General features: G+C 36.9%; 2 protein-coding genes across 2 annotated transcripts in view; both read left to right on the forward strand.

Moving 5' to 3' along the window:
* The first annotated feature begins 1,007 nt into the window (after positions 1-1,007).
* On the forward strand, positions 1,008-11,626 carry coq8b (coenzyme Q8B). The gene is made up of 15 exons (XM_056262447.1): positions 1,008-1,091; positions 2,783-2,961; positions 3,071-3,400; positions 5,263-5,329; positions 5,697-5,768; positions 5,853-5,972; positions 6,199-6,284; positions 8,226-8,366; positions 8,465-8,546; positions 8,668-8,761; positions 8,910-9,051; positions 9,363-9,470; positions 10,286-10,351; positions 10,676-10,762; positions 10,911-11,626. Coding segments are annotated over exons 1-15 (1,872 nt in total). The 5' UTR covers positions 1,008-1,090; the 3' UTR covers positions 11,208-11,626.
* A 1,097-nt stretch (positions 11,627-12,723) lies between these two features.
* numbl (NUMB like endocytic adaptor protein) overlaps positions 12,724-26,591 on the forward strand; it is a 53,522-nt gene continuing 39,654 nt past the window's right edge. Inside the window, exon 1 of the mRNA XM_056262450.1 lies at positions 12,724-12,983. The gene's annotated coding sequence lies outside the window, so the exon portion shown is untranslated. The remainder of the gene's footprint in view (positions 12,984-26,591) is intronic.

Raw genomic sequence — 26,591 nt, forward strand, 5'->3', positions numbered from 1 at the left:
ACTATGGAAAATAAATGCAGGTTGTGCAAGTACAGGGAGATATTCACATGTCGGTGTGAAACAGATGCAATCATTGTTTTTTTCCCTATTGTGACATATCCAAGTGAAACGGCTTCTTGAACAAGAAAAACATTTTAAGCTACAGTAAAACAACACATATTTTGTACGAAACTTTTAGATTAGACTGTTATTGACTAAAAATTAGCCTATTACAGACAGTACAAACCCCACTTTAATGTTCTTTCCCCCCCTGTAACAGTCATAAACGAGAACCTGCAAAGTTAAGTACAAAATCATGGCCTTTATCAACGTTGATTTTTTTTTCCATTTTGTTTTCATAAATATTTGACGGTGATGACAAAACTTAGTGACAAACTTTATAAAAGAGTCATGATTTAAAAAGTTCCTTCTTTCAGGACATAATGCATCTTAAAAGACACATGGTTTCAGGGGTGGTAAGCGATAATGCCATAATTTTATTAAAATAGATGGGCCCTAGGCTAACATGAACGGTGCATTTATGTAACGTTAAAAAACATTTTAACAATAATCTTCGATTTATTTAGTGTGGATGTGTTTAAGTTTTAAAAATGTCAGGTATTTAATAATATTCTATTGGAGAATCACCCACATACTCTGCAGTTTTCTGATAATTTGCTATTAATTCCTCCAGAAAGTCAAATGAAAGTCACTTATTAGCTCCGCTAGTTGAGCTTCACTCAATCAAAATCAGCGACAGCGTCGTTAGTAACTGCACTTCTCACACTGGCCAGTATACGGCGTTATCCTCCACCGGATCATTGGTCACTGAGCCATTCCTACGCCCCGTACCAAATTCTATTGGCCCAAGACGTGTATGTCAAAACTGATACTATGGTTACCATGTTAAACGTGTTTGCTTTCCGCTCGTGATTGGTTGTCAGCAGCAAAACCAACCCCTTTTTGACATCTGCAAATTTGATTGGCTATGTCAGTTGTCAATCTCCAGAGTCTTTCCGTGTCCGGTAGTGGTTGCAAAACAGACAGAGGTGTGCGGAGTAGAAAGGACACTCCTCACAGACGCTGAGAAGGATACTAATCTCTCAACACGAGTAAGTATTATTGTTGTTAGAAAACTACACCGCTGTACCTATTTATTAAATACTCCTTGATCGGATATATTTTTAATACTGTAATATTCAATAGTATTATTAATGCCCATGTCCACGGCCGCATTAACTATAGGGCTAGGCGGGGTTAAAGCCCCGGGGCCCGAGCAAGGAGGGGGCCCGTGATTGGCTGTGGAGCAGATTGACTACTTGCCTTACCACGCCCCCCACAAATAGCCCTGTTATTAGGGTGACCAGATGAGATTGGCTGAAATTCAGGACGGGGGGTTGGTTTTGGTTCAGTATGTCAGGTTTTGGTTCAAAATATGTTTTGGTTCAAACCTGATATATTTTTAATCAAAGATCAACAGTCTGTCGTTAGTCTTGTCTGCCACAAAAAAATAAAAATAAAAAATATTAAAATCATGAACTCAAATGTCATTGTGAAAAAAAAATGTGTTACTGTTGTAACAGTGCACAGGCTAAATCAGACCTTTCAGGCTATAGCCTAACACTAATAAGCCTTATGCCAAAATTATTATTACAACTAAATTGTCGGTCATTAAATAGGAAAACTAAATAATTGTGTAGATGATTTGCTTCAAGTGTAACCCGACATCAGACATTAAGGCCCGGCCGAAGTATTTTTTTGCACACCGGTAGACGCGAATTCGCCTCATTCGCGCGTCCAGTTCGCATTCGCGCGTCAAGAGCGAAATTGACGCGCGTAAAAAACAAAAGTTTAGACTGCTTCCTGCACATTCACTGTCCTCGCGGCTGCGGCGGGGGCTGGCTGCAGGACGCCTCAACTTCCACGGACAGTTTTTAATGTTTTATATCAAGATTTTGCTTTAGTATAATTTTCGGGACAATTAAGGCCGGTTTCGGGATTCGGAAAACAGCTTAGATTTCGGGACTGTCCCATGTCAATGAATTTGGACATGGGATAAATGCACTGTAATGTGCCTTAACTTTACATCAAGCCCAATTGAACATTTGCAAATGCTAAATTGTAAATGCATGCGTTTCATTCGGAAAACAGCTTAGATTTCGGGACTGTCCCATGTCAATGAATTTGGACATGGGATAAATGCACTGTAATGTGCCTTAACTTTACATCAAGCCCAATTGAACATTTGCAAATGCTAAATTGTAAATGCATGCATTTCATTCGGAAAACAGCTTAGATTTCGGGACTGTCCCATGTCAATGAATTTGGACATGGGATAAATGCACTGTAATGTGCCTTAACTTTACATCAAGCCCAATTGAACATTTGCAAATGCTAAATTGTAAATGCATGCGTTTCACAATGACAAGCAAAGTGAAATTATATGATATAACAATATTATATGATTAGAATACAATATGAATTACATAATATTACAAAATATTAATATTACATAAAAAACTTAAACTAAATGAAAATGAGAAATGTTGCCAAAACAACTGACTTAAATAAGATTACGTGGAAGCACTAAATTACTAACTGGAAATAGATCAAATCTAAAACGGAACTAAAACCAAAAAAAAAAAAAACGAATTAAAATTACAAAGGCACATATCAAAATTGAAAACTGAAAACTAATTAATAAACTATAATTGTATATAAATAATACTAAAATAACTGCCTGGTCTGAACTTTTCAGTAATGATATGATGTTTGAAGGTTCATCTTCACCTGTGATTCTCAGTGATGTTGGCAGAAGTGCTGCAGGTGTTGAGGGGGGCCAGCAAGGTGGGTGCTGCCTTCGCCAACATTCAGGGCGAACAACTCCGACTGATGGCCTGTAACTCGACCTTTGGTGCAGGAGTCAAAGCTGCAACGGAGGCGGTCGAGGGTGTGATGGGCACTGTAATGGGAGAAAGCGTGGTTAGTGAACTCATCAAGATTTATCTCTCTGCCCATTTATAGATATGAATGAACATAGTAAGAGAAATTACATTGCAAACATATGTTATTTTTAAATGGACATTTTCAGACTCCCAAGACTGACGAGTTTCCTGACATTGAGAAGTGGGAGGAGATGGACCCGGATGAAGCAGCAAAGTGGGCAGTCGGCTCTGAAATGCCCCCAGATATTTCCAGCAAAGATGGAAGGGATGAAACGTCAGAGCCGCTTTTTGCTGCACCTACTGGCACGGTCAAAGGAACTGGTTGGCCTGGTCAAAACACTCGATTTCTACATGTGTCAATGTCTCATCCCCATACTAGGTTTGTCCACGATTCTGTGGTGGCCAGGTTAAGCCCTGAAGACATTAAAAAGGCGCGGGAGGCAAAGCAGAACATTGCCAGGCCTGTACGGCAAAAGGTGAGGTTTTAAATGTTAACATTGGAAATAAATGCCGAAAACTTGTCTTGTGATTTACAATTAATATATGTTGAAAATGTAAACTAAAACTACTTGATTGTTAAACTATTAAAACAATTGAAATTAAGCTAAAATAAAACATAAATATTAGGCTAGATGAAAAAACTAAAATTAGAAATGTATTCGCATCTAAATTGAAGCACTTAAATTAAAAAAATAAATATTATTAATAAAAATAAATAAAAAATGAAATACAAATTAATTAAACTTAAATAGGAATATTAAAAAACTAACAAAAATGACAAAATCAAAATAAAATTAAAGCTCCTCTGATGGCATTTTGGAATGTATTTGTCATTTAAGTATATTGTTTAGTATGAAATTTACAGTTAAGTTTCATTTCATTCATTTTTTTAATGTAATTTAAAAATGAATGAAATTTAATTGAATGAAAATAATTGAATGAAAATTTAATTGAATTGAATGAAAATTTAATTGAATGAAATGAATGAAATTTAAAACTGCAGTCCGTAGCTTTTTTGGGGTTAAAAATTATCCAAAATACATATATTTGAGAAAATGCATAACTAGCCAGTGTTGAACGCTATCTGCTTGCCTCAAGCTCGATTCAAAATGGTAAGCTTGTAATAATGTTTTTAATTCCAGTGGTACTGGTGGATTTCCGCGGGAGATTCGAGCATGTCTTTGCATCATTACGTCACATCTGTACACATAAAGAAGTATCGGCTAGTAGGCTATATTGAGTCATTACGTCACATCTGTACACATAAAGAAGTCTCGGCTAGTAGGCTATATTGAGTCATTACGTCACATCTGTACACATAAAGGAGGAGTCTCGGCTAGTAGGCTATATTGAGTCATTACGTCACATCTGTACACATAAAGGAGGAGTCTCGGCTAGTAGGCTATATTGAGTCATTACCTCACATCTGTACACATAAAGGAGGAGTCTCGGCTAGTAGGCTATATTGAGTCATTACCTCACATCTGTACACATAAAGAAGAGTCTCGGCTAGTAGGCTATATTGCGTGTGAGGATGCTGGAGGTGGAGATTTATAGCCTTTTCTCACAGCACTTGATATAGGCTAATAATTCAACTTATTAATTTGATGGCGGATCTAGAAAGGTTCAAACGACAATCACCAGTGACAACTGGAGACTCACCCGTTGTAAAATGCAAAAGACTTCGTTCGGACTTCGGAGTGGCTACAGAAAAAAAGAGACTGCAACCGGCCCCATGCGAAAACAAGGAGGATACATATCGGAAGGACAATACATTTAGTCACGCAATGCTGACGTTGTTAATATTAACAATTTGAGAACAAAGTATAATTTGCACTGTTTTGCGTGATATGATAGGCGATTGTTAGATTTAATCAGCGCGATTTACTGCAATGTCAGAACCAGAACAAAAGTGAATGTTACTTACTTGTTCAGATGACATTTTCTGGTGAAAATTCTAATGTTGGTCATACTTCCAAAAATAATAATCTGTGATTCTGAATGCCAGTATCCACACCGGCGCAGTGACTGACAGCCTCACACTCTCCTCAAACATTGTGTTCATCCGCGCTGTGCCGTGTCGCAGTACAACTCACGTAAAGTTGATAATTCCGCGAATAACTGCAATTGCAGATTTCGAACAGAGATGTCGACAAAGAGGAAAAACTGCGGACTGCAGCTTTAATTGTAAAAATTAAATTTCATTCATTTTTACAGTTTACAGTTTGTCTATTTACAGTTTTCTTTTTTTCAGCATGTGCTGCTCGTTTCTGATCATTTTTTTTTGATAAATACATTTGTAGACTTTATTGTGCAGTATGATTTTGATGCTTTGCAGCTTAGCGAGCGAGCCAGAGAGCGGAAGGTACCTGCTACGCGGATCAGTCGCCTTGCCAATTTTGGGGGTCAGTGATTTTCAGTTTTATTATTTGCACTGCAGACTGTTTGTAATACACACTCAAAAAACCTCTATATTGCTGTATTACTTTTAATTGCCATTGTTATAATATTGTTGTAATTTTATATATATATTTTGCCGGCAAAATGCAGTTATTTCAATTTGAATTTGCGCGATTGAAAATTTTGTGTGAGAGCGAAAGGTTTCCCCAAGTGGATTTTGCAACGAGGTTAAATTGGTTGTGTAGATTTGCTGTGTTGACCAACAGAAAGCTACTTGGCTTCTTACATCGCTACACTATTGATAAATGTGGTCGCATCTTAATAATGCATTAATTGTCCTATTCATAATAATTGTGCTGCTTTCTTTTGTAGGATTAATGGTTGGTCTAGGCATTGGAGCCATTGCTGAGGTGGCAAAACAGTCTTTTGGAGGAAAACGCTCAGGTAGTATGTGGTACCCATTGCCTTGTTTCTAAAACTGTCATTGGGCATATTAGTCCAATTTCTTCTGGTGTCTTTCACTTTCAGAGATGGGGGCTCTTTTAGACTCTCCCCTCCTGTCAGAGGCCAATGCAGAGAGAATAGTGAACACACTGTGTAAGGTTAGAGGAGCGGCCCTCAAGATTGGACAGATGCTAAGCATTCAGGGTATATAATTTTATTTATTGTGAACACTTTGGGACCAAGTGCCTTCAATTGTTCATATAAATGACTAAATTCCTGTTTCAAGAGCCCCATTTTAGAGCTTGAAACTCTTCCAGATGTTTTCTGTCCTTTGTTGCTTTTCACAAAATATTATTTAAAGCATTCCAAAGGCACAAAAAGAAAAGAAATTTTCCTCTGTGATGTTTCTAATTTTTTATGTCCTCAATAGATAATAGCTTCATTAACCCGCAACTGCAGAAAATATTTGAGAGGGTTCGACAGAGTGCAGACTTCATGCCAGCCTGGCAAATGCATGTAAGTTACAGTGGTTACTACTTTATTTATGCAGTTATTTGTTGTGAAAAGATTCTTCTGGTTTTTGGGGGTTTTTTGTGATGCTCTTATAAAATATTAACCACAGAACATTAAAAACTGCATTGATGTCTTGAAATAATTGGGTTAATGAGCACCATGCTGGAAAGACTCTTTTTACTAACAAGCTGTTTTAATATTTATCAAAAATACTTTTAAGACACTAGCTTGAAATAAAGATTTTCATAGCAGTGTTATTATTTATATGCTACTTTTATATTATTTATTAATATTGTTAATTGGTTTTTATTTTTTAGCAATTTTGTATTTTTTTTTATTAATTAATTGATATTTATATTTAGCACATTAAGTTTTGTACATCAATTTAACCTTATTTGTTTCAGTCAGTTGCCAATGTAACATTTTGACAAGTTTCTCATCTAATATTTACATTTTATTTATTTCAATTAACAATTTTTTTTTTTTTAATATTCTTAGTTTTAGTTAACCATAGCAATGCTGTTTCGTAGATGTGCTACAAGGGAGTGTCAGTGCACTTTATATAGCTGGTTGATAGAAATGCTGGGTAGCTATTAGCGTGTTCAAGTCATGTTGAAAATATCACATTTATGAGTTGAACGCACATAAATGACATCACATAGTGGTAAATATGAGTGCGAAGATCGGGATTTTTGTTAAGCCTTGATCTGTACGAGTTTGGGGCTTGTCAGTGAAAAACGTGGTGGTTTACCACAATATTTATCCACCTTATTCCTGACGACCTTACTGCGTTTTGAATTATGGGTGGCACTTCCGGTTTGCGGAACTTCCATTCAAAAAGGCTAAAACGAATCATTTCAAATCATAAGGTTGCCCTTCAAATAAAGCTGATCCGTCAGTTTGACTGGATAAGCTGTCAATTTTCCTTCATGATTTATTTTCAGACATAATGAGAATAACGTTATACTTGGTATTTTAACGTGACATGTTATAACAAGAATATCTATGGCAAGAGCTCTTTTCAGTCGCTGCTTTCTTTTCCTCATGATGATTTTTATTTTTTCCTTTGCAATCCGCTGTAAAAGTATGAAAAAGGACAACATATACGGCACATTTGTGGTCTGTTCTCCCGAATTTAATTTACAATATTCCATTAATAATTCACTGGAATGCACGAAGAATCTCTCGTTATTCTCCTCAAATCCTCACGTCTCTTTCCAGGTTTGTTTTCACAGGTAAATGCAATTTATAATCTGTCAAAATGACGGAAATCACTTTGATATAGTGTCACGTAATGCTGAAGTTAATGAACATTTTTGATTAAGGCTTGTTATACAATACAGATATACGTATATTTGCCTACTACAGTGATATTTAACCAAAGACTCGTGCTTTTGGGGCTATTTTTGGTCTGTTGAAAGTACCTTGTTGATTCTTTTAAACTTTTAAATTTCATTTTAATGTTCGATGGTTGAAGGGTGAGTCGATTAATGTCATCTCATTGTGACAATTTTTTAACGTATTGTGTTCATAGAGCGAGCCTTTCACTGATTGTTTACAGCTTAACGGAAGTCACACCCATAATTAGCGCAAAGCGTTTTTATCTACTACAAAATAAGCTAATTCCCTGCACAAAAAAATATGATATCATTGTAATATAGCAATGATAAAGTATACAGTGGCTTCATAAATTAAAACCAATAAAAAGTAAAACACATCTGATGCACATTCTTTGTTCTTCATTTTCTAGAAGTAGAGTTTAAAAACCTTGCTGTATTTTTGTGTAGGTAATTAAGAGGAGGTGCAACGCCATCTTGCACGCTCCTGATGGCAGTTGTTAGTGTTGCTTCTAATCCTTAATAGTTTCTTCTAACTGATGTTTTTCAGATGTTGTTATGTTCACTTTGTGATATCTCACCAACTATGTTGAAACCCCATGTGTAGAAAGTGCTTGAGGAAGACTTAGGGTCTGGATGGAAGGAGAAACTCTCATCATTCGAGGAAAAACCCTTTGCTGCTGCCTCCATTGGTCAAGTGCATCATGGAGTTTTGCTTGATGGGAGGGAAATTGCTATGAAGATACAGGTATTAGACTGAATTTTTCATGTTCTGGTTTCAGCAGTCTAAGGTTTTGCAACTTATATTGATGTTTTCTGTAAACCAAACTTTTTTTTCTCATTTAGTACCCTGGTGTGGCTGAGAGCATTCATAGTGACATCAACAATCTTATGTCTGTTCTGAAGATGAGTCTTGTGCTGCCTGATGGTGAGCACTGGCAATTGTTTTCTTTTTTATATTAAGTTCAAAAAGCAAACATTTCAGAAGTGGGTACATTGAGTCATACACATTGTGTGGGATGTCAGTAGCTGTTGATTTATTTGAACAGGTCTGTTTGCTGACAGTAGTCTCGAGGTTCTTCAGAGGGAGCTGGCATGGGAGTGTGACTACAAGAGAGAGGCAGAGTGTGCAAAGCGATTCAGGTATATCATAAATATTCAGTTATAATAAATATCTGGATTGTGTACCGTTTGAATGAACCATAACAACACTACCGTTCAAAAGTTTGGGGTCAGTAACTCGGTAATGTTTTTGAATACACATTATTGACTATTTTCTTGACTCTCACAGGAATTTGCTTGAAGGAGATCCAGTATTCATGGTCCCTGAGGTCTTTGATGAGCTGTCGGGTCGTCGTGTGATCACCATGGAACTGGTAAATGGAGTTCCACTGGACTGCTGTGTTGATTTGAATCAGGAGACTAGAAATGAGGTGAGTTTTAAACAGAGAACAGACATTTGTAATAAGCTTTTGTTTGATTTATTGATTCATTTGCTTACTTTTTTTTTTGTACATTTTTTGTGTTGTAACATTTTTTGTGTTGTTACCAAATCTTTTAATCAAAGATATACCCTTTGCATATACTGTTTGATACTTTGTTACCTCAGAGTTGTGTGAATAACCTACGATAGTATTTCTCCTGATTTGGCAATATTGAGACTGTTTATCTGACGATATCCTATTTTATTTCACTGTGAAAATGAACTTTCAGAAAATAATTCTCGCTCACCTTTATTCGGTAGATAAGTTTTAACATCCTGCAGTTGTGTTTGAGAGAGCTGTTTGAGTTCCGCTTCATGCAGACAGACCCCAATTGGTCCAACTTCTTCTACAATAGTGAACAGAACAAGGTGAGCAACCATTAAGACACTGTTGACAGAGGTGTGTATGTAAATTCAGTTTCACATTAACACATCACACACACACACACACACACACACACACACACACACACACACACACACACACACACACACACACACACACACACACACACACACACACACACACACACACACACACACACACACTGTAGTTAACTATTGATTTGTGTGCATGTGTTCTTCAGTCCAATCAGCTCTGAAGGTCTTGATCACTTTTTAGAAATCATGTCAAGATCACATTTAATCTATAGACCCCTTTTCTTAAAGAAATTAATACTTTTATGCTCAAGTTTGCATTAAATTGATCAAAAGTGACATTAAAGACAATTAGAAAACAGTCACATCCAAAATTCAGGATTCTTTGAATAGAAAGAATCCTAAACATTTTTTATCAAGGTTTGCTCAGCATGACTGTTTTCAACATTGAAAATAATAATAAATGTTTCTTGAGCAACAGATCATCATATTAGAATGATTTCTGAAGGATCATGTGACTGAAGACTGGAGTAATGATGCTGAAAATGCAGATTTGCCATCACAGGAATATTATTTACATTTTAAAATACTGCTATTACATTATAATAATATTATATTTATAGAAAACGGTTATTTAAAAATGTGATTTTTCAAAATTTTATATATTGTAATATTGTATATTTTAACTTCAATATTTCTTTTATAATTTCTTAATTGCATGTCTGTTTGTGTTTCCACTTACCTTTCCACTTCTCCCCATTGAAACAGTATGTACAACTTTGATAATTTGTTCTTCATCATAACAGATATTTCTGTTGGACTTTGGAGCCTGCCGAGATTACCCAGAGACATTCACAGATGATTACATAGAGGTACAGAATTTGGGAATATTTTTACACAACACCTTAGTGGGTAGGACTGGAATGGGATGTGAAGGGGCCTTTGCATAAAAAGTGAGCTTGAGATTTTTGTTATTAATAGGAATTTCTATTTTTGTCATCATAGACACATACAGTAACCTAATAAATATGTGAATTATTAAAAAAAATCACAATAGAACTTCAAAACAATGTAAGATGATGCCAAAAATATTGGTAAATGTTAAAAAGAACATCATTACTGCCTTTGTTCCCTTTTATGTATCTTTCTTAAAGTGTGTATAATGTATATATTTTTTCAAATGATTCTCATTCAAGGTGGTTCATGCAGCGTCAATCGGAGACAGGGCAACTGTTCTGCAGAAATCTAAAGACCTGAAGTTCCTTACCGGTTTCGAAGCCAAGGTTTGTGGCTTAATATGGTTTATAATACTCATGCCCAATAGTTTTACTGTCTTGCATACTTTCTATCCACTTTTTCCTTTACTTCCCTAGATTTATCTCTATTGTTTCTAGACTGTCCTCTTTAACAAAATGGTCTTATTCTCTTCAGGCATTCGAGGATGCACACGTGGAGGCAGTGATGATCCTCGGTGAAGCGTTTGCTTCTACGGAAGTGTTTGACTTTGGCACTCAGAGTACCACACAGCGCATCCAGAGCCTGATCCCTGTCATGCTTCGACACCGTCTCACTCCTCCTCCAGAGGAGACTTACTCTCTGCACCGCAAAATGGCTGGCTCATTCCTCATCTGTTCCAAGCTAAAGGCCCACATTTCCTGCCGAAATATGTTCCTTGATATTTACAATGCCTACAAACGTCAACGACAGGAAAGATGCTCGCAGGTTTAGGTTTTGAGGGTTATATGTGACCATTTAATCACTCAAGAACTTCAAGATCATCATGACACAGATGTTTATTTATATGTATACATAGAAAGTTCAATTGTGTCAGTATGTTTTTTTCCCCCCTTTTATTTTCTTTGATTGAAAAAAAACAAAACTGAATGCAAAGGTAGAAAATCTTAGAATTAGTTAGCAAGGTCCTTGTTATGATCATTGCCAAGCTTTTAAAGTTATGACACTGTAAGCAATGAATATAACGATTTTACTCCAGTGGAGTGAATTACAAATCAGAATTCTTGTGAATGATATAAATCTAACAATAGAATTTGACTGCACGGTTTGATTTGCAACATCATTTTTCAGTTGATACCAAGTAAGAAATGTGTGTATTTCTCTTCTCATCATTAAAAGTATGTGACAACTGGTGTAGCAGATAGTAAATATTAGCGATAAATTCTGTATTATAAATTTTTCAAGGCTTGTACCTCTGAACCTATTTCAAGGTTTGCGTTCTCGAACCACCAGGCACCGTTTTGTGCAAATGAGCGGCCGGATCGCATTAAGGGTTTTCTGTTAGAACGGTGTCGTGTTAGCGGCCCCTAAGTTAATAACTAATGATCGTTGCGACGGAAGAGAATCAATCAAAACTAACTTTAGCTGGACAATAATTTTATTCTAAATTCTGCTGTAAAGCCAAAACAATCTCTGGTGCTTTAATTTCCTATTATCACTGTAAAGCTGCTTTGAAACAATCTATATTGTTAAAAGCGCTATAAAAAGGAAGGTGACTTGACTTGACTTAAATAGAGGTTTAGTAAATATTACACTGTCTTTGTGATAGTTTTAAGACCACTGAATTAAGACCACTAACACACAGTATATTGTGAAAACTGAAGTAAATACTATGATACATAAATATGATAATTATCCATTACTTTAAAGGTGATAAGGTAGCAGGACCTGCTCAAATTATAAATCAGAGGTCACACCCAGATATTCTGCATATTTTCTGATTATTTATTTATTCACTAAAAATGATCCATGTTTTCCACATGTTCCATGGTAGTACCAGTAGTATTCTTTGAAATCCTTGGAATAAATGTAAATATAATGGTAGGCCTACATGAATATGGTAATAGGCTATTCTAGAATTTCCCAGAGCTTTATGTTTTGATCTGTTTTTTATATAAAAAATATATAGTAAATGTAAGTATTGCTTTAATATTTTTATTTATTTATTTTTCAACAAATAATTATTTCGTTGTTACTTAGTTCTAAAATTATAACGTCAGTAACAACACTCACTCAGTTAAAAAAAAAAAAAGCTGTTTTTGACAACAGAGAAACGTCAACGTTCAGAAAAGTGTGGTTTGGCCTCTAGATGACGGTATTTTATGCCTGCCGTCTGGATACTTGTATGGTCCCATTCAGACTCTTGAACATCAGCGGGAAGAGAAAATTTGCATAAACGCCCGTGTGCGCCAATGGGGTCGTCGATTGGGCGGGGCTTGCGGGTGGAGCCGCGGGAGGAGCGCAGTCTATGCGCCAGTGACTGCTGCTCACTGAATAACAAACGCAGAGATTATCAAAAATCCGTCCATTTCTCACGACCGTGTTTAAAATTTACGACCATTCGAAGCGCCTCCGGCCACGTGCATCTAATAGAGCGTCGGTTTCGCGAGGAATTCTGATGTAGAATAATCTTAAATAATTTTTCCCCCATATTTCCTCTGGATTACACAAAAGGCGGCACGGACACTCATTGTAGTATCCTTCTATTCGGTAAGTCCCAATGGCAATCTGTGCTCTCATTTAACATGCATTATTTATAGTTTTAGGATATCATATAATACAGCTGAAGTGGTTCGGGATTGCATGTCTGCTCATATCTGTTTCATCAGATCCATATATGATAAAACATGAAGATATAAATAATGGAGTTATTACCTTAGAGTTTTAAGGTATGATGGGGTTAAAAAAAAACATCAAGACTTCCTTTTCTGGATACACAAGAATGTCAGTGCGACTGAGTCCAGATGTTTCTGAACATACAGCATCATAAAACACCACTAATATGATAGATGATAATAGCATGATCCAGTGTAAAATTATGTAACACTTAAAGTGTCTCTGCTGAGAGTGATAGTATGCCTTTATTAGAAACGCATAGCCATCCTCATCAATAATTAGATGACTGTTTTTGATCAATAATGGTTAGGCCTTACACTGTGAGGAGTTTGTCAGAGCCCTCAATGAAATATGAGTACAGGACTGCAGTGTACAGATACTTTATGTAGACTATCAATATCAGCAACATAATAATTAGCATAGAATGATTAAAATACAAAAATAATATTAATTATCTTTATATAATGTTCTTAGTTGATGTAGTCATACTTGAATGGATTGGCAAGCCTATGCTGGCAAATAGAAATTATGTAGGCTATAGACTAAAGTATTTGAAAATAGTTATTCTGTGGAACACAAAAGAAAATATTTAAAAAAATGTTACAACTCTTTATGCCTATGCAATCCAAGTCAATAAGGTCCAAAACCACATTGGAGTCTTTAATGGGAGTCTGGCTTTAATGGGTGAAAAAACAAACAATCAAACAAACATATTTTAGAATATCTTCACAGAAGAATGACATAATAGAATGATTGCTGAATTTTCATTTTGGTGAAATATCCCTTTAAATCTTTTAAGTCTGGTATGGTTTGCCCACATTACATTATATCATAAGATGTCAGTTACATTTTTACATATTTTTTTATCATCCATTTAACTTGCTACAGTAATTTCTGGCATTTCTTCTCATGTGTTCAGAAGTTCAGCTTGATTCTTTTCATCAGTACTGCAGGTTGTGACTTTGACCCCAGTTTGATTTTACTTAAATACAAGGTAGTATTTAATTATTATTATTTTTTCTGGTTGTTGGAGCTTTTTACATTATCTGACCTTAACATATACTGTACTTTATATATTCTTATATAGTCAACTTATATCTTAATAAATTGATTTAGTCAAATAAAATACTAATTCAGTCTTTAAATACACCTGATTTTTTAGTTGTACTTGCGCTGCTAAACCCAAAATGCAAGCCTATATGGGCTAGTTTAAGAAATCTTGTTCAAGAATATGAATCATAGGCTACTTTCTATTCATTCCCCTTGTGTACAGTCTTCTTGGGCTGGTGTGAAAGTAATTCACACAAAAACTGTAAGTACCCTGTAAGCAACTTTTCTTTGCTGCACTATTTAATCACTCGTCACACTGACTATTGGACTGCATGTCCATAACAGCTGAATGGGTTTTTTTAACTGTCCTGAGTGGGTACCGTCTGTTCCGCGTGTCTGTGGTGTAAGTCTGCGCCCCATTGTTATCCAGATGGATGAACAAGGGGACACAGCAGCTGAAACTACAATAGCATAAGGGCAAAGGGCAATCAGACGGCTGCCAGCTAAGCCTTGGCACTGGAGAAGGATGTCATTTCCTTTGTAATAATAAGGGTGTGACTTCTAAACAATGGACTACAATTCTGCGCCATACAGAGAGCAGTTGCTTGAAAAAGCCATTTCCGTTTTTTTTTGCTGAGCCATTCTTCATTTGCAATGGGTGAATTGTGTCGAGGGATTTGTGTCTTTGTGATTTGGTTTATTTATTGTCATGTCTCATAATTTGACAAAGGATTGTGGCTTATCTCATCACCAGGCCTTCATAATGTATCAAATGAAATGATCATCTTCTGGTCCACATGGTACCTCACAAGTGGCCTCAAGCTTGTGCTTTGCTCCAGTTAAGATCTTTAGTTCAGTATTTGTACTGGCTCCACCACTATGTGTGTGTGTGTGTGTGTGTACACTAATTATTAGAAATATATTTAGTTTATATTTTTATACTACATACATACAAAAGACTATTCATTTATTAGGATTTGATTTGCAATAACTAAGAGTTACTTATGTAGCTATATGAATGTAGAAATCGTTTGCCAGGAAAAAAGAAAAACTTAGCAGGCATAACTTTGGAAAAAATGACTCTCCCTGTTGCCTCTGCATTTGTGTGGAAAGTCCTGGAGTCATTCAAAGTAATCACATCAAAGTGTGCATGGCATTCAGCTGTGAAAATCAAAGTCGTTTAGCTCAATTTCTAAGGTCGACCTTTACACGTCATGCACACGTTGGAGCGCTTGCTTTTAGACCTTACATTTTTCTCTGCATTAAGAATATCATAACACATCCACTAGTACATGACTTTACATTATGTATGACCGCACTTAAATGGACTTTACAGTGTGATCTCAACTGGCAGTCACGATACAGCTCTTTACCTTCCGAGTGCTCATAATGGGTAATTTAGTGATGCTTGGCAATGTGTCAGGATTCTGCAAAGGAATCTGTTTAGGATCAAAATGTTTCTATTGATTTAAAGAGTGTAACATGTCCTGTAGATCTAGACTCGCAGACTCTGTTTTAGTTAGATCATTTCTTAAGTTCACTAAAGGCTGGCCCACACTAAAATATTTTGAAATCTTATCAGATTTTCAAAATGTGAGAGACCACAAACATGATGATAAAAATATCGTAGATTTAACAGTTTTGTTCCTAGTGTGTGTATTGCCGCGATGTGACCAAGACAGCACACCAAACACTAAAGCCAGGCGCACGGTGTGATTCACGTGGAAATCATTGATGCTCCTATGGTCGCAGCTTGCATTGTGTGAGAGGAATTACGAGCCGAGCCGAGTACGTTACAAGCACCTCCCGACCTCTCCATAATTTTCCAACATTTAAAAAAAAATTCTGGGAGTCGGCCCGATTTTGACCAGTGAATATATATGTATAGGCTGTCCCATATTGCCAAATCATACACAACCACTTCACATTGACTAGATATGAATTTTATTATAGCCCAGTGGCTGCAACCCTACAGCGTGCGCATACACTGACACTGTTCAGTTCACCGTGGTCCATTTCTGTATATAATAAAGAGTATAAACTATATATTATCACGTTTTAGTATATAAGTTAACATTTGAACCGTTTTAAAGGTTTTGTTTTTTATTTTTGCATTTTTTTATTATTAGATATTTGGGTAAGCTTAAACCCAATAGTTTAGTTTAGTTTATTAATTTATGAAGCACATTTAAAAACAACTGATGTTGAAACCAAAGTGCTGTACAACAAATAAAGAACATAATAAAACATCTTAAAAACCAATTGGACAAATGAAAATGATACACCCTTAAACTGAATTAAAACATAAATAATAACAATAAGTCTTCAAAGAGGATTAACACATAGAAACAGAAGGGGAAGATCTTATGTGAAAGGGAAGACTATTCCAGAGCCTATAGAGCAGCCACAGAAAATGCCCGGTCAACTTTAGTTTTAAGATGTGAACGAGGGACTGAGAGGAGAAATTGATTTGATTGAACATTTGAACTGAATTACACTTTTCAAACAGTAAATGTTGTTTTGGTGCTCTTTAATGTGGCTTAATGGATATGTGCAATATAAACGTTTTATACAACTTAAATACATGTTTATATTAAATGAATAATTTCAATTTTCGGCAAAATGAAAAGATTAATTTTGGTTTCGGTGTTTCAGTAAAAAATTAATTTCGGTTCATCACTACTTAACATAAAGTTGTTGATTGTAAACAGTTTTTTAAAGAGTATTTATTTTATTTTTGTGGGACCTGAAGTAGCATCTCAAAATCAAAGGTAGAGAGATTTGATCATATTACAGACAGGTTTCATGTTGACCTTAACCACTATGGCACCTTCATCATCACTATTCATTTGTGGAGAATTGAGTAATTGTTCTTCTTTATACTGTTTTCTAAATGATGAGTAAATGACGATGGGAATCTCAATCAGTGGTTACAGACTGGGTTACAGACTTGCGTTAAGGAAGGAGATGAAACTGAACACCGTAAGAATAGAGCAGCTTGTTTCAGCCATAAACAGAACCACTGCGGATGCTTTACAAGAGCTCATGCTCTGTGTTCTCATAGACTTGTACTCTTGTAAAGCATCCGCAGCAGTCTGTGTGCTTACGTAAGAGAAAGCGAGTGAGAGAGCGAGAGCAACAGGGATAGAGAAACGAGATGGATAAACGTAGCGTTTCTCTGTTTGTGACAGAGAGAGCTCCCCTGTGTGGCACAACTTCAAAGTCAGGGACACCGCAATTACAAAATGAAATGAAATTCCCCACTGATTGCAGTGATGAGGCACTCTTCAAATATGAAGTAGCATCTCCTGTCTGATGCCTTTGTTCTTTTTAGCATCCACATCCGAATGCCTGAAACAGCAGGGAACTGCTTGATTTTTTTGCAGATGCATTGCTGATAGCCTTTAATTCTATCCAAAACACCTAGAAGATAAAAGCAAAGCAAATTCCACACAGTACAGATTCATGCTGTTAACTGTGCTGTGTTCCATAATGTAAGTCTTAGACAATCAAATTTGTAAAACCGGATTTATATGATGTCGTTTCATTCCATTAAAGCAGCAGTGTGTGATTTTTTGCACCATTTATGGTACCACATGCAACAAAAAGAATGTTTCCATAACGTACTTAAAAAAACAGGGACATAGCATCCATTACAACTTTTTTAAAAATGTGTCAAAAGAAAATGCCCGGTCACCTTTAGTTTTAAGATGTGAACGAGGGACTGCATAAATAATGACAAATTACAAATAATTACAAAGAAATTACATTTGTATAATTACAAATTACAATGCATTGAATTAAATGAAATTTAGAGGGGGCCTTTAGAAGAAAGACTGAAATAGTATTTTCTTGTAAATATAATCCTTGTTTTGTTTACAACTATGAAAAATATCTATATATTTTTAATACAGTGTAGCGGAAGCCTCTGATAACTGGCAGTGTCAGTAGAGGACTGAATGAGTATTTGTAGGTGTTTGTAACGCTTGTAATGGCTGATCAAAATCATAAACTTTTGTTGGTCACAGAGCTTAAAATCCATTGGCTTTTTGTAGAGGGAACAAGGTGATACTAACTTCTCTAGGCCTTCATCATCACTGCAGCACTTCATATAGGCTATTTTTATAGCCTTTGCTATACAACAAGGGATGTTGTTATACAACAACATTTTTACCGCTAAGATAGTTAGCACTGCTAAACTAATAAGTTATCTTGCTAAAAGTTTAATTTGACCATCTCTAATTTTGGGGAGTAAATAAATATATTTTAAAAACATATGTTTTTTTTTTAATGCCTTAGTCATAAGATTCTTATAGATGTCTATGTGTATTGAGCTGGAATAGTGTTTTAGTATCGAAAAATACACACGGCAGCTTTAATATACCAAGATCACAGCAAAATACGTCATGCACCTTGATTGCCAAGATAGTTAGACTTTCCACAAATACTCGTCTGAAAGGTTAAAAGCATCACATGACTGTGACTGGGGTAAAGTAGGCGGGGTTTGTGCCGCTCCAGCCCTGTGTAATTACTCTGTGACTCATGCCTAATGCTAACATAGACAAATGATGGAGGGTGTGGAAGCTTTTACATCTTTCCCTATCCTGACATTCCCCTGTTTCCAATCCTCTCCTTTCCAAACATCTGCCAGAAGTCTTCAGCTGGTGAACAGATGTTGCATATCCTCTCATCTGTAACCGAGGATCCCGCTGGAATGAGGTGGAGGATGAAGAGTTGGAGTAAACAAACAAATGCCCAGTCACTTTTACATTTGACTGTGTATTTTAGCCCAAATATGAAAATAAAGATGAGAATGGTGGTCCATGGAGCAGGGATGCTTACAGTAATGCAGTGCTTGACGTATTGCATATTATCAATGGCATCAAAATCAATGGCATCAGAGACCCTCCCTTTAATGAAATCTGACTCAAGTGGTCATGGTGTACAGTAGTAAATGGAGATCTGTCTCGTCTGACCACATGTGATCGGTTCACATGAGATGGATGTTGAGGTCAAGTTGTATTTGTTGTCGCTTTTTTCTTTTTGACTGATTTTATTATCCTTTCATGTGTCACCTATACCATTTCCATGCACAAATAGTTGACCTAAAGTGGAAGGAAGGAGTTTATGGAAAGTTTTATATGTAAACACAGAACATGTAAACTTCTCGGGGAAGAATTTTGTAGTCAGAGTCAGACAGTGCGACTGTATAGCTGTGAAGTCCTGAATGTCCAAAAATTTACATTACAAAATAAAAAAAAATTAAAAAGAGAAAAATGCCATTTGTTACGCAATTGAAACATGGCACAATCAGAGAAGGTTGGATTCCGTAATTTCTTCCATGGTTTGCTAAGTCACATCTGTCTATCACGTTTTCTGTTTAGCATCCTGCCCTCGATCAATACGTCTTGTGCGGAGCCCATCTCATCTATTATTGCAGCATTTGCTCACTATGGTGTAGTAGTGGTTTCACTCACTTTCACTTTTTCTTCAGTTTGAGTGAGGCTAGAAAATGCACGTATTCAATTCCACAAAGAGAAATAGCTTTTGCTGTTTTATATCAATTTAATCATTTAGCGCTATAATATCCATCATTCCATCTTGAGTTTGACAACAGATATGACAATAGATCTGATTACTTGACTTTCACCCCAACCAGGAAACCTGTGCTTTCTGGGTTGCCAGGCCATAAACCACAGCCAATGTTAGCCTGCTAGCTAGAAAAGCAAGAAGCACATTTCACAAGCTCTTTTTCAAAAACAGTAGGCCTATATGCATTATGAAGTCAAGTGTTCTAGCTTACACTGGTTTTAGCTGTTTTCTTTTCAGCAGGGTATTCAGAATTTACAAACTGATTTGCTTTGCATGCTGCACAACGAAACACACCACACCCATGGATTGGAAAAGACAGATGATAGAAAACTGAGCCAGTTCTTCACTGATGATAATGGCAAGTCTAGCCAAGATGAGTGGGAATAATTTAAGTTGGAAAGTATATGTGAAGTATGTTGAACAACTTAACTTGTTAACAACGAAACTTTGTCTGTATGTCCCTAAGAGTTTATGATGTTGACCTTTACCAGATCTTTCATATGTTTAGAAAAAATAATTAGTCTTTATATGGCCTCTGAATTGGATTTTTTTTAAGCATTCGTTAGCCTGTATGCTAGCAGTTTACTTTTTTCTGTGTAGGTGCCAGGGTGAGGGCAAATAAACAATTTTACTATTATGTAGTCTTAACTTTATTTTTATTTTTTGGTGTGTTTGTGCCAAGCGTGCTACACAAGTCCTGAAAAGTGAAGCCAAAGTGTTTCGATTGCCCCCAGGTGGTTTGTCAAAGTATAGGTCATAAACCTCACCCTCTCCATGTAATTTAATGGGACGTGAGACAAACTAAACAATTAAATGACACTTCAAATTATTTTTTTCCAAAGATTGTATCATTTTATGTAGTTTTTTATCACGCTGATGTAAGTGCAAGTGTTCATTTTTTTAAATAAGTTTGGTTTTAGTTAGTTAGTTATTTGATGCTATAAAAATTTACACCATGATTGATCGCTGTGATTGACAGCTGAGCAAAGTAGTCACTGACGCACCAACTGACTTTTTTCAGGAGGAGATTGGTGCTTTAATTTTAATTTCTACATTTCGATAACTGTTTATTTCACACCAACATGAGTTGTTCTGCAGTAAACTGTACTAAACGACTCTGTGGGATTGTCGGCGGAGCCTTGATACTCCACTTGATGCTCACTACTGCGTAGACTCGGGTCCCGAATCAGCGCAAATGTCAGCACCATATTGGGACATCGGTGGCTTCACTTTTCTACAATGGAAGAGAGTGGAGGTGCGACGTTCCATTCTTTTTTTTACAGTCTATGGTTTGTGCGTATATTTTTAATATAATTGAATCTAGCCTAATCTGTTGAGGTTTATTCATTTATTAAGACTTATTCATTTAACTTTTTGAGTAAAAAAAAAGAAAATGTTTTAAAGTACTCTACTGCAAAAGTACTTGAAATTCCAATCCCTATAGTATAAATTTTTGGTTGTCCTCGTAAATTATTTTAAAATCATCATATATAAATTTTAATATAAATTATATATGAACCATTGGAAGTTCAGTGATTCAAATTTTCTTTTTGATGGAATACAAGAAATTGTGCATTGTGTGCGTTTTGAGCTTCCTTTTTAGTACCAAGTGAAGATTCTTGAGTACCATTCAGTTGACAGTTTCAAAGAAAAACAGACAGACCTCAACTTCAGAGTCTAAAATATAAATATTCTTAATAGGGTCTTTTTTCAGTTTGTTCATATCATAGGTGTACCTCAAGCTCAAGTCCTCATTAGCAATCCACAGTGCAAAGTCAGACTTCACTTGCAAATATATCCACTGTGAAACGGTGCCTGCAGGCTGTCATTGCAGAAGTCTGGAAACATGATGTAGTGTAATAAGAGCTCTACTGGAACTCTTTGAAAAATATAGTGAATATTCCTGTCCATGGTTCTCTGCCGTTTTACAGGACCACAGTGTCTTCCTGTTCTGTCTATTGCCACTTTAGCTTCCATTATAGGATTCTTATAGACCATAAGAGGACCTCTGCGGACTTTAAATGGTTAAGTGGGATGTGTCTATCAATAGAGCAAAGACTTTCCTGAAAATACACGGTCTTTGCGAGCAGTGAACATAACATAGAGGTTTACGAGCAGGCTGGATAGATGCTGGGATCAATAGTTTCACTTTGTAAATGTTTTAACAGCTTTTAATGCTAAAATAAAAGAATAATTTAGGTAATACAGTGACATGCATTATGGATTTAAGGCAGATGGTCTCAGAAGGGGGGCAATGCATATGACACTTTTACACAGCAAATGTGTTCTCTCTCATAGTAGTGTTTTGTGAATTATTTGTTTTATTTTAGAATTCAGATTGTGTCAGAGTCTGTCTGACAAGTGGTCAACCAACAGAGGTTTCTCAATGTCCAATGGAGATTTCTTTGGATTTATTGGTATTGATTGATAGTATACCAATATACACTGATGAGCCAAAACATTATGACCAGTCACAGGTAAAGCGATTAAGTGAATATCGTTGATCATCACCTAACTAGGCCACATATTAAGATCAGGGTCGATAAGTAAGAAAAGACCAGTTCTTGTAATCAACGTGTTGGATGCACGAGAAATGGCCAAGAATAAAGATCTGAGCGACTTTGACAAGGGCCAAATTGATATGGCAAGGCTACTGGGTCAGAGTATCTCTGAAACAGCAAGGCTTGTGGGTTGCTCCTGGTCAGTAGTGGTGAGAATCTACCAACAGTGATCCCAGGAAAGACAAACCACAAACCGGCAACAGGGTGTTGGGCGCCCAAGGCTCATCGATGCACGAGGGGAACGAAGGATATCCCATCTCATCCGAGCCAAAAGAAGATCTACTGTGGCACAAGTCTTACAAAATTTGAATGATGGTTATGGGAGAAATGTATCACAACACACAGTGTATTGCACTATCTGTATGGGGCTACATAGCCGCAGACCAATCAGAGTGCATGATGATCCCAGTCCACCATCGAAAGCTCCAACAATGGGTATGTGAGCGTTGGAACTGGACTCTAGAGAAGGGGAAGAAGGTTGTCTGGTCCGATAAGTCCCGTTTTCTTTTACATCACTTGGACGACTGTGTACATGTGTGCCGTTTACCTGGGGAAGTGATGGCACCAGAATGCACTGTGGGGCGATGACAAGCCGGTGGAAGGAGTGTAATGCACTGGGCAATGTTCTGCGGAGCAACCCTGGGTCCTGCAATCTTGTGGACGTAAATTTGACACATGCCACCCACCTAAACATTGTTGCAGACCAAGTACAGCCCTTCATGACAATGGTGTTTCCTGGTGGAAGTGAACCTTTCAGCAGGATAATGCACACTGCACACATTGTACAGGAATGGTTTGAGGAACATGAAGAAGACTTTAAGGTGTTGCTCTGGCCTCCAAATTCCCCAGATCTCAATCCAATCTGTGGGATGTGCTTGACCAACAAGTTCAATCCCCTCCGGCTTCATCTCGTAACCTACAGGACTTGAATGATCTGCTGCTAATGTCTTGGTGCCAAATACGGATACCACAGGACACATTCATGGGTCCATGTCTCGGCGGGTCGACACTGTATAACAGTATATTTGGCAGGTGGTCATAATGTTTTGGCTCATCTGTGTTTATTGATACCAATCATATTGATGGATATTTAAAAGCCAATATTGGATATTTAATTGTCCATTGCCCTATTGTTATGTTTAGATAACATACCTTTGCCGTCTTTTAACACTGATGTAAAGTTGATCTTTAAAAACACTAAAAATTATTTAACAGTGTTAAATGTAATTTTTTTTTAGGAAGTTAGGAAGAATATCAATTTGCCATCCCTATATTTACTATAACATTAGTTTAATGTTTTTGAAAGAAGTCTCTTATGTTCACCAAGGCTGCATTTATTTGATCCCTTTGATCAAAACTATAGTAAAAGCAGTAATTATTACAGTTAAAAAATGTTTTCTATTTTAATATATTTTAAAATGTAATTTATTCCTGTGATGGTGAAGCTGAATTTTCAGCAGCCATTACTCCAGTCTCTAGTGTCACATGATCCTTTAAAGAACAGTAAATTTACATAATGCTCAAAAAAGTGTACTATCCATTTGACAAGGCTGTTTTGAAAAAGTCTAGCCAGACTGACCACCCTTGTTATTCAGGCAGTCGGACACTGTTGGCAATGCAGATAATCTCAAAACGATCTATTGATTTGTCACTATCTACCTCTACTTTAGAGTCTGAATGCTTTGGGATCAGGAGCCATTTAATGTGAGGCACTGGATCCATTTGTAAACCATTTTGTAAGCACTTAATCATCCCACAGTGAGAAGCAGCAGATCACTTAGAAGTGAGCCATGATGTAAGGGTCCTAAGATTTGGACACTGTGTGGACACCCTCCCCCAAACTCTCTGAAACCCCCTAACTCCTCCCTCATACAGCTGGCTGTGTTTGGTCAGGGAGCGGAGCGGGGCGGGGGGAGGGGGTCAGTGGAAGCACAGCTGGTCTGACCTCCCTGCAACCAGCTGCCGTAACAAAGGACCCCTGTCAGGCTTCTAGAAAGGTGGCCCGTCTACCCATCTTTTTTTTCCCTGTCCCATTTCTCTTCTGCCACTCTCCCTCCCCCACTCCGACTCCATTGTATCCCTGTAGATCTGTCCCAGCTGTTGGGATCTTTTTATGTTCCTTTCTTTTGGTGTGACCTCCCTTCCACTGAATTAACCCCGCTTCCATATACATTCACGACTCGTACGCATACACGCTTTTGCAAAACTGTGAGCACAACTTTTAAGGGTTCGACAGAATGTTGATGCGAAACCTTTTTTGAAAGAAGTCTCTTATTCTCACCAAGGCTGCATTTATTTGATCGAAAATACGGTAAAAACAGTACTATTGTGAAATATTATCACAATTTAAAAGAACAATTTTCTTTTTGAATACTTTAAAATGTCATTTATTCCTGTGATGACAAAGCTGAATTTTCAGCATCATTACTCCAGTCTTCAGTGTCACATGATGCTTCATCAATCGTTCTAATATTTGGATTTGCTGCTTAAGAAAAATTTCTTATCACTATCAGTGTTAACAACAGTTGGGCTCCTCAATATTAATCAAGCAGCAAAATTTATTAACAGCATTAATTTGAAATAGAAATATTTCATGTCTTTACTGTCACTGTTGATCAGTTTAATGCAATATTAAATGCACACTAAACTTAAAGCTGCAGTCCGGCATTTTTCCTCTTTGTCGCCATCTCTGTTTGAAATCTGTAATTGCAGTTATTCGCGGAATTATTAACTTTGCGTGAGTTGCACATCGGCATGAAACAGCGCGGATGAACACAATGTTTTGAGACTGCGAGTCTGTCAGTCACCGCGCCGATGTGGAAACTGGCATTCAGAATCACACATTCTACTTTTGGAAGAAGGCCTACAGTATGACCATGACAACATACGAATTTTCATCGGAAAATATCATCTGAACAAGTAAGTAACATCCACATCAACTAAGGGGGGAAAGCCTTGCAGTAAATCGTGCTGATTAAATATAACGATCGCGTCAAACCTTTCAAATTATACTTTGTTCTCAAATTATCAACATCAGCATTGTGACTACATTTAATGTGTATTATGATTACCCTGTAGTTCAGTTTCTATTTCTGTGCAGTCTAATTTCTAATTGTCATACCAATAAATTAATGTTTCTTTACTGGTTTTCTTTGAGAAAAAAAACAAACAAAAAAAACACGTATCTGTAATCCGATGCATATTTAAAACTATATAATTTCGGAGGAGGCCGGTTTGGTTTGCTTGGAGTAGAGGTGAATTGCTCCCTCTCATAGCTAGCACAAAATATTTACCATAACAACGAATAAAGACAGGAAACTCCGTAACTGTGTGAATTAAGCGAACAAGTGTGCTACTGTTACACGATTGAACTATTGAAATGTCTTACCTGTCCTAAAAGAAAAAAAGCCGTCTCTGCGTCCGTTTTGAACCGATGTTTATCCTTGTTTTCGCGTGGGCCAGTTGCAGTCTCTTTTTTCTCTAACGTTACCCACTCCGAAGTCCGAATTATTTGGGGTTTTACAAGTGGTGAATGTCCAGTTGTCACTGGTGATTGTCGTTTGAACCTTTCTGGATCCGCCATAAGTTTAATTATTTAATGCTGTGAGAAAAGGCTAAAAATGTCCACCTCCAACATCCTCACGCAATATAATCTAGCCGGGACGCCTTCTTTATGTGTACAGATGTGACGTAATGACGCAAAGACATGCTCGAATTTTCCGCGGAAATCCACCAGTACCACTGGAATTAAAATCATTATTACAAGCTAACCGTTTTGAATCGGGCAAAAGCAAGCAGATATTTTTGAACACTGGCTGGTTATGTTTTTTTTAATTATTATTATTTTGGATAATTTTTAACCCAAAAAAGTTACGGACAGCAGCTTTAACAGAATAGTGATTTGCATAGTATTCAAAAAATCGCTTATTTTAAGGCTGACAGAACGGGGTCTGACAGAATGCTGATGCTGAAGCTTTTTGGCCAGATACCTTGAGGGTGGGCCTTGTGTCGGCTTGATGCCACCCAGTACCCGTCCCATTCCCTTTTGTTCCAAGTTGCGCGTGCCTAGCAATTCACAGCAATTGTGTTGGTGGCGGGGAGGCCGGGCTGTGTCCCTTTGTAGTCCAGCCATTGTTCCTGACACACGCTAGTGTTTGACAGACGCACGTGCTGACAAAGGCCGCACAGCATACCTCTGCTAATTATTTGCTGGGGCCCGCTGAAAGATGAGACGCGGTGACCATCTGTGATCCGTGCTTTTAAGCTCTGTATGCACACC

Source organism: Rhinichthys klamathensis, unplaced genomic scaffold, assembly GCF_029890125.1.
Source record: "Rhinichthys klamathensis goyatoka isolate OS25496 unplaced genomic scaffold, OSU_Roscu_1.1 h1tg000192l_1, whole genome shotgun sequence".
NCBI classification, from domain to species: Eukaryota; Metazoa; Chordata; class Actinopteri; order Cypriniformes; family Leuciscidae; genus Rhinichthys; species Rhinichthys klamathensis.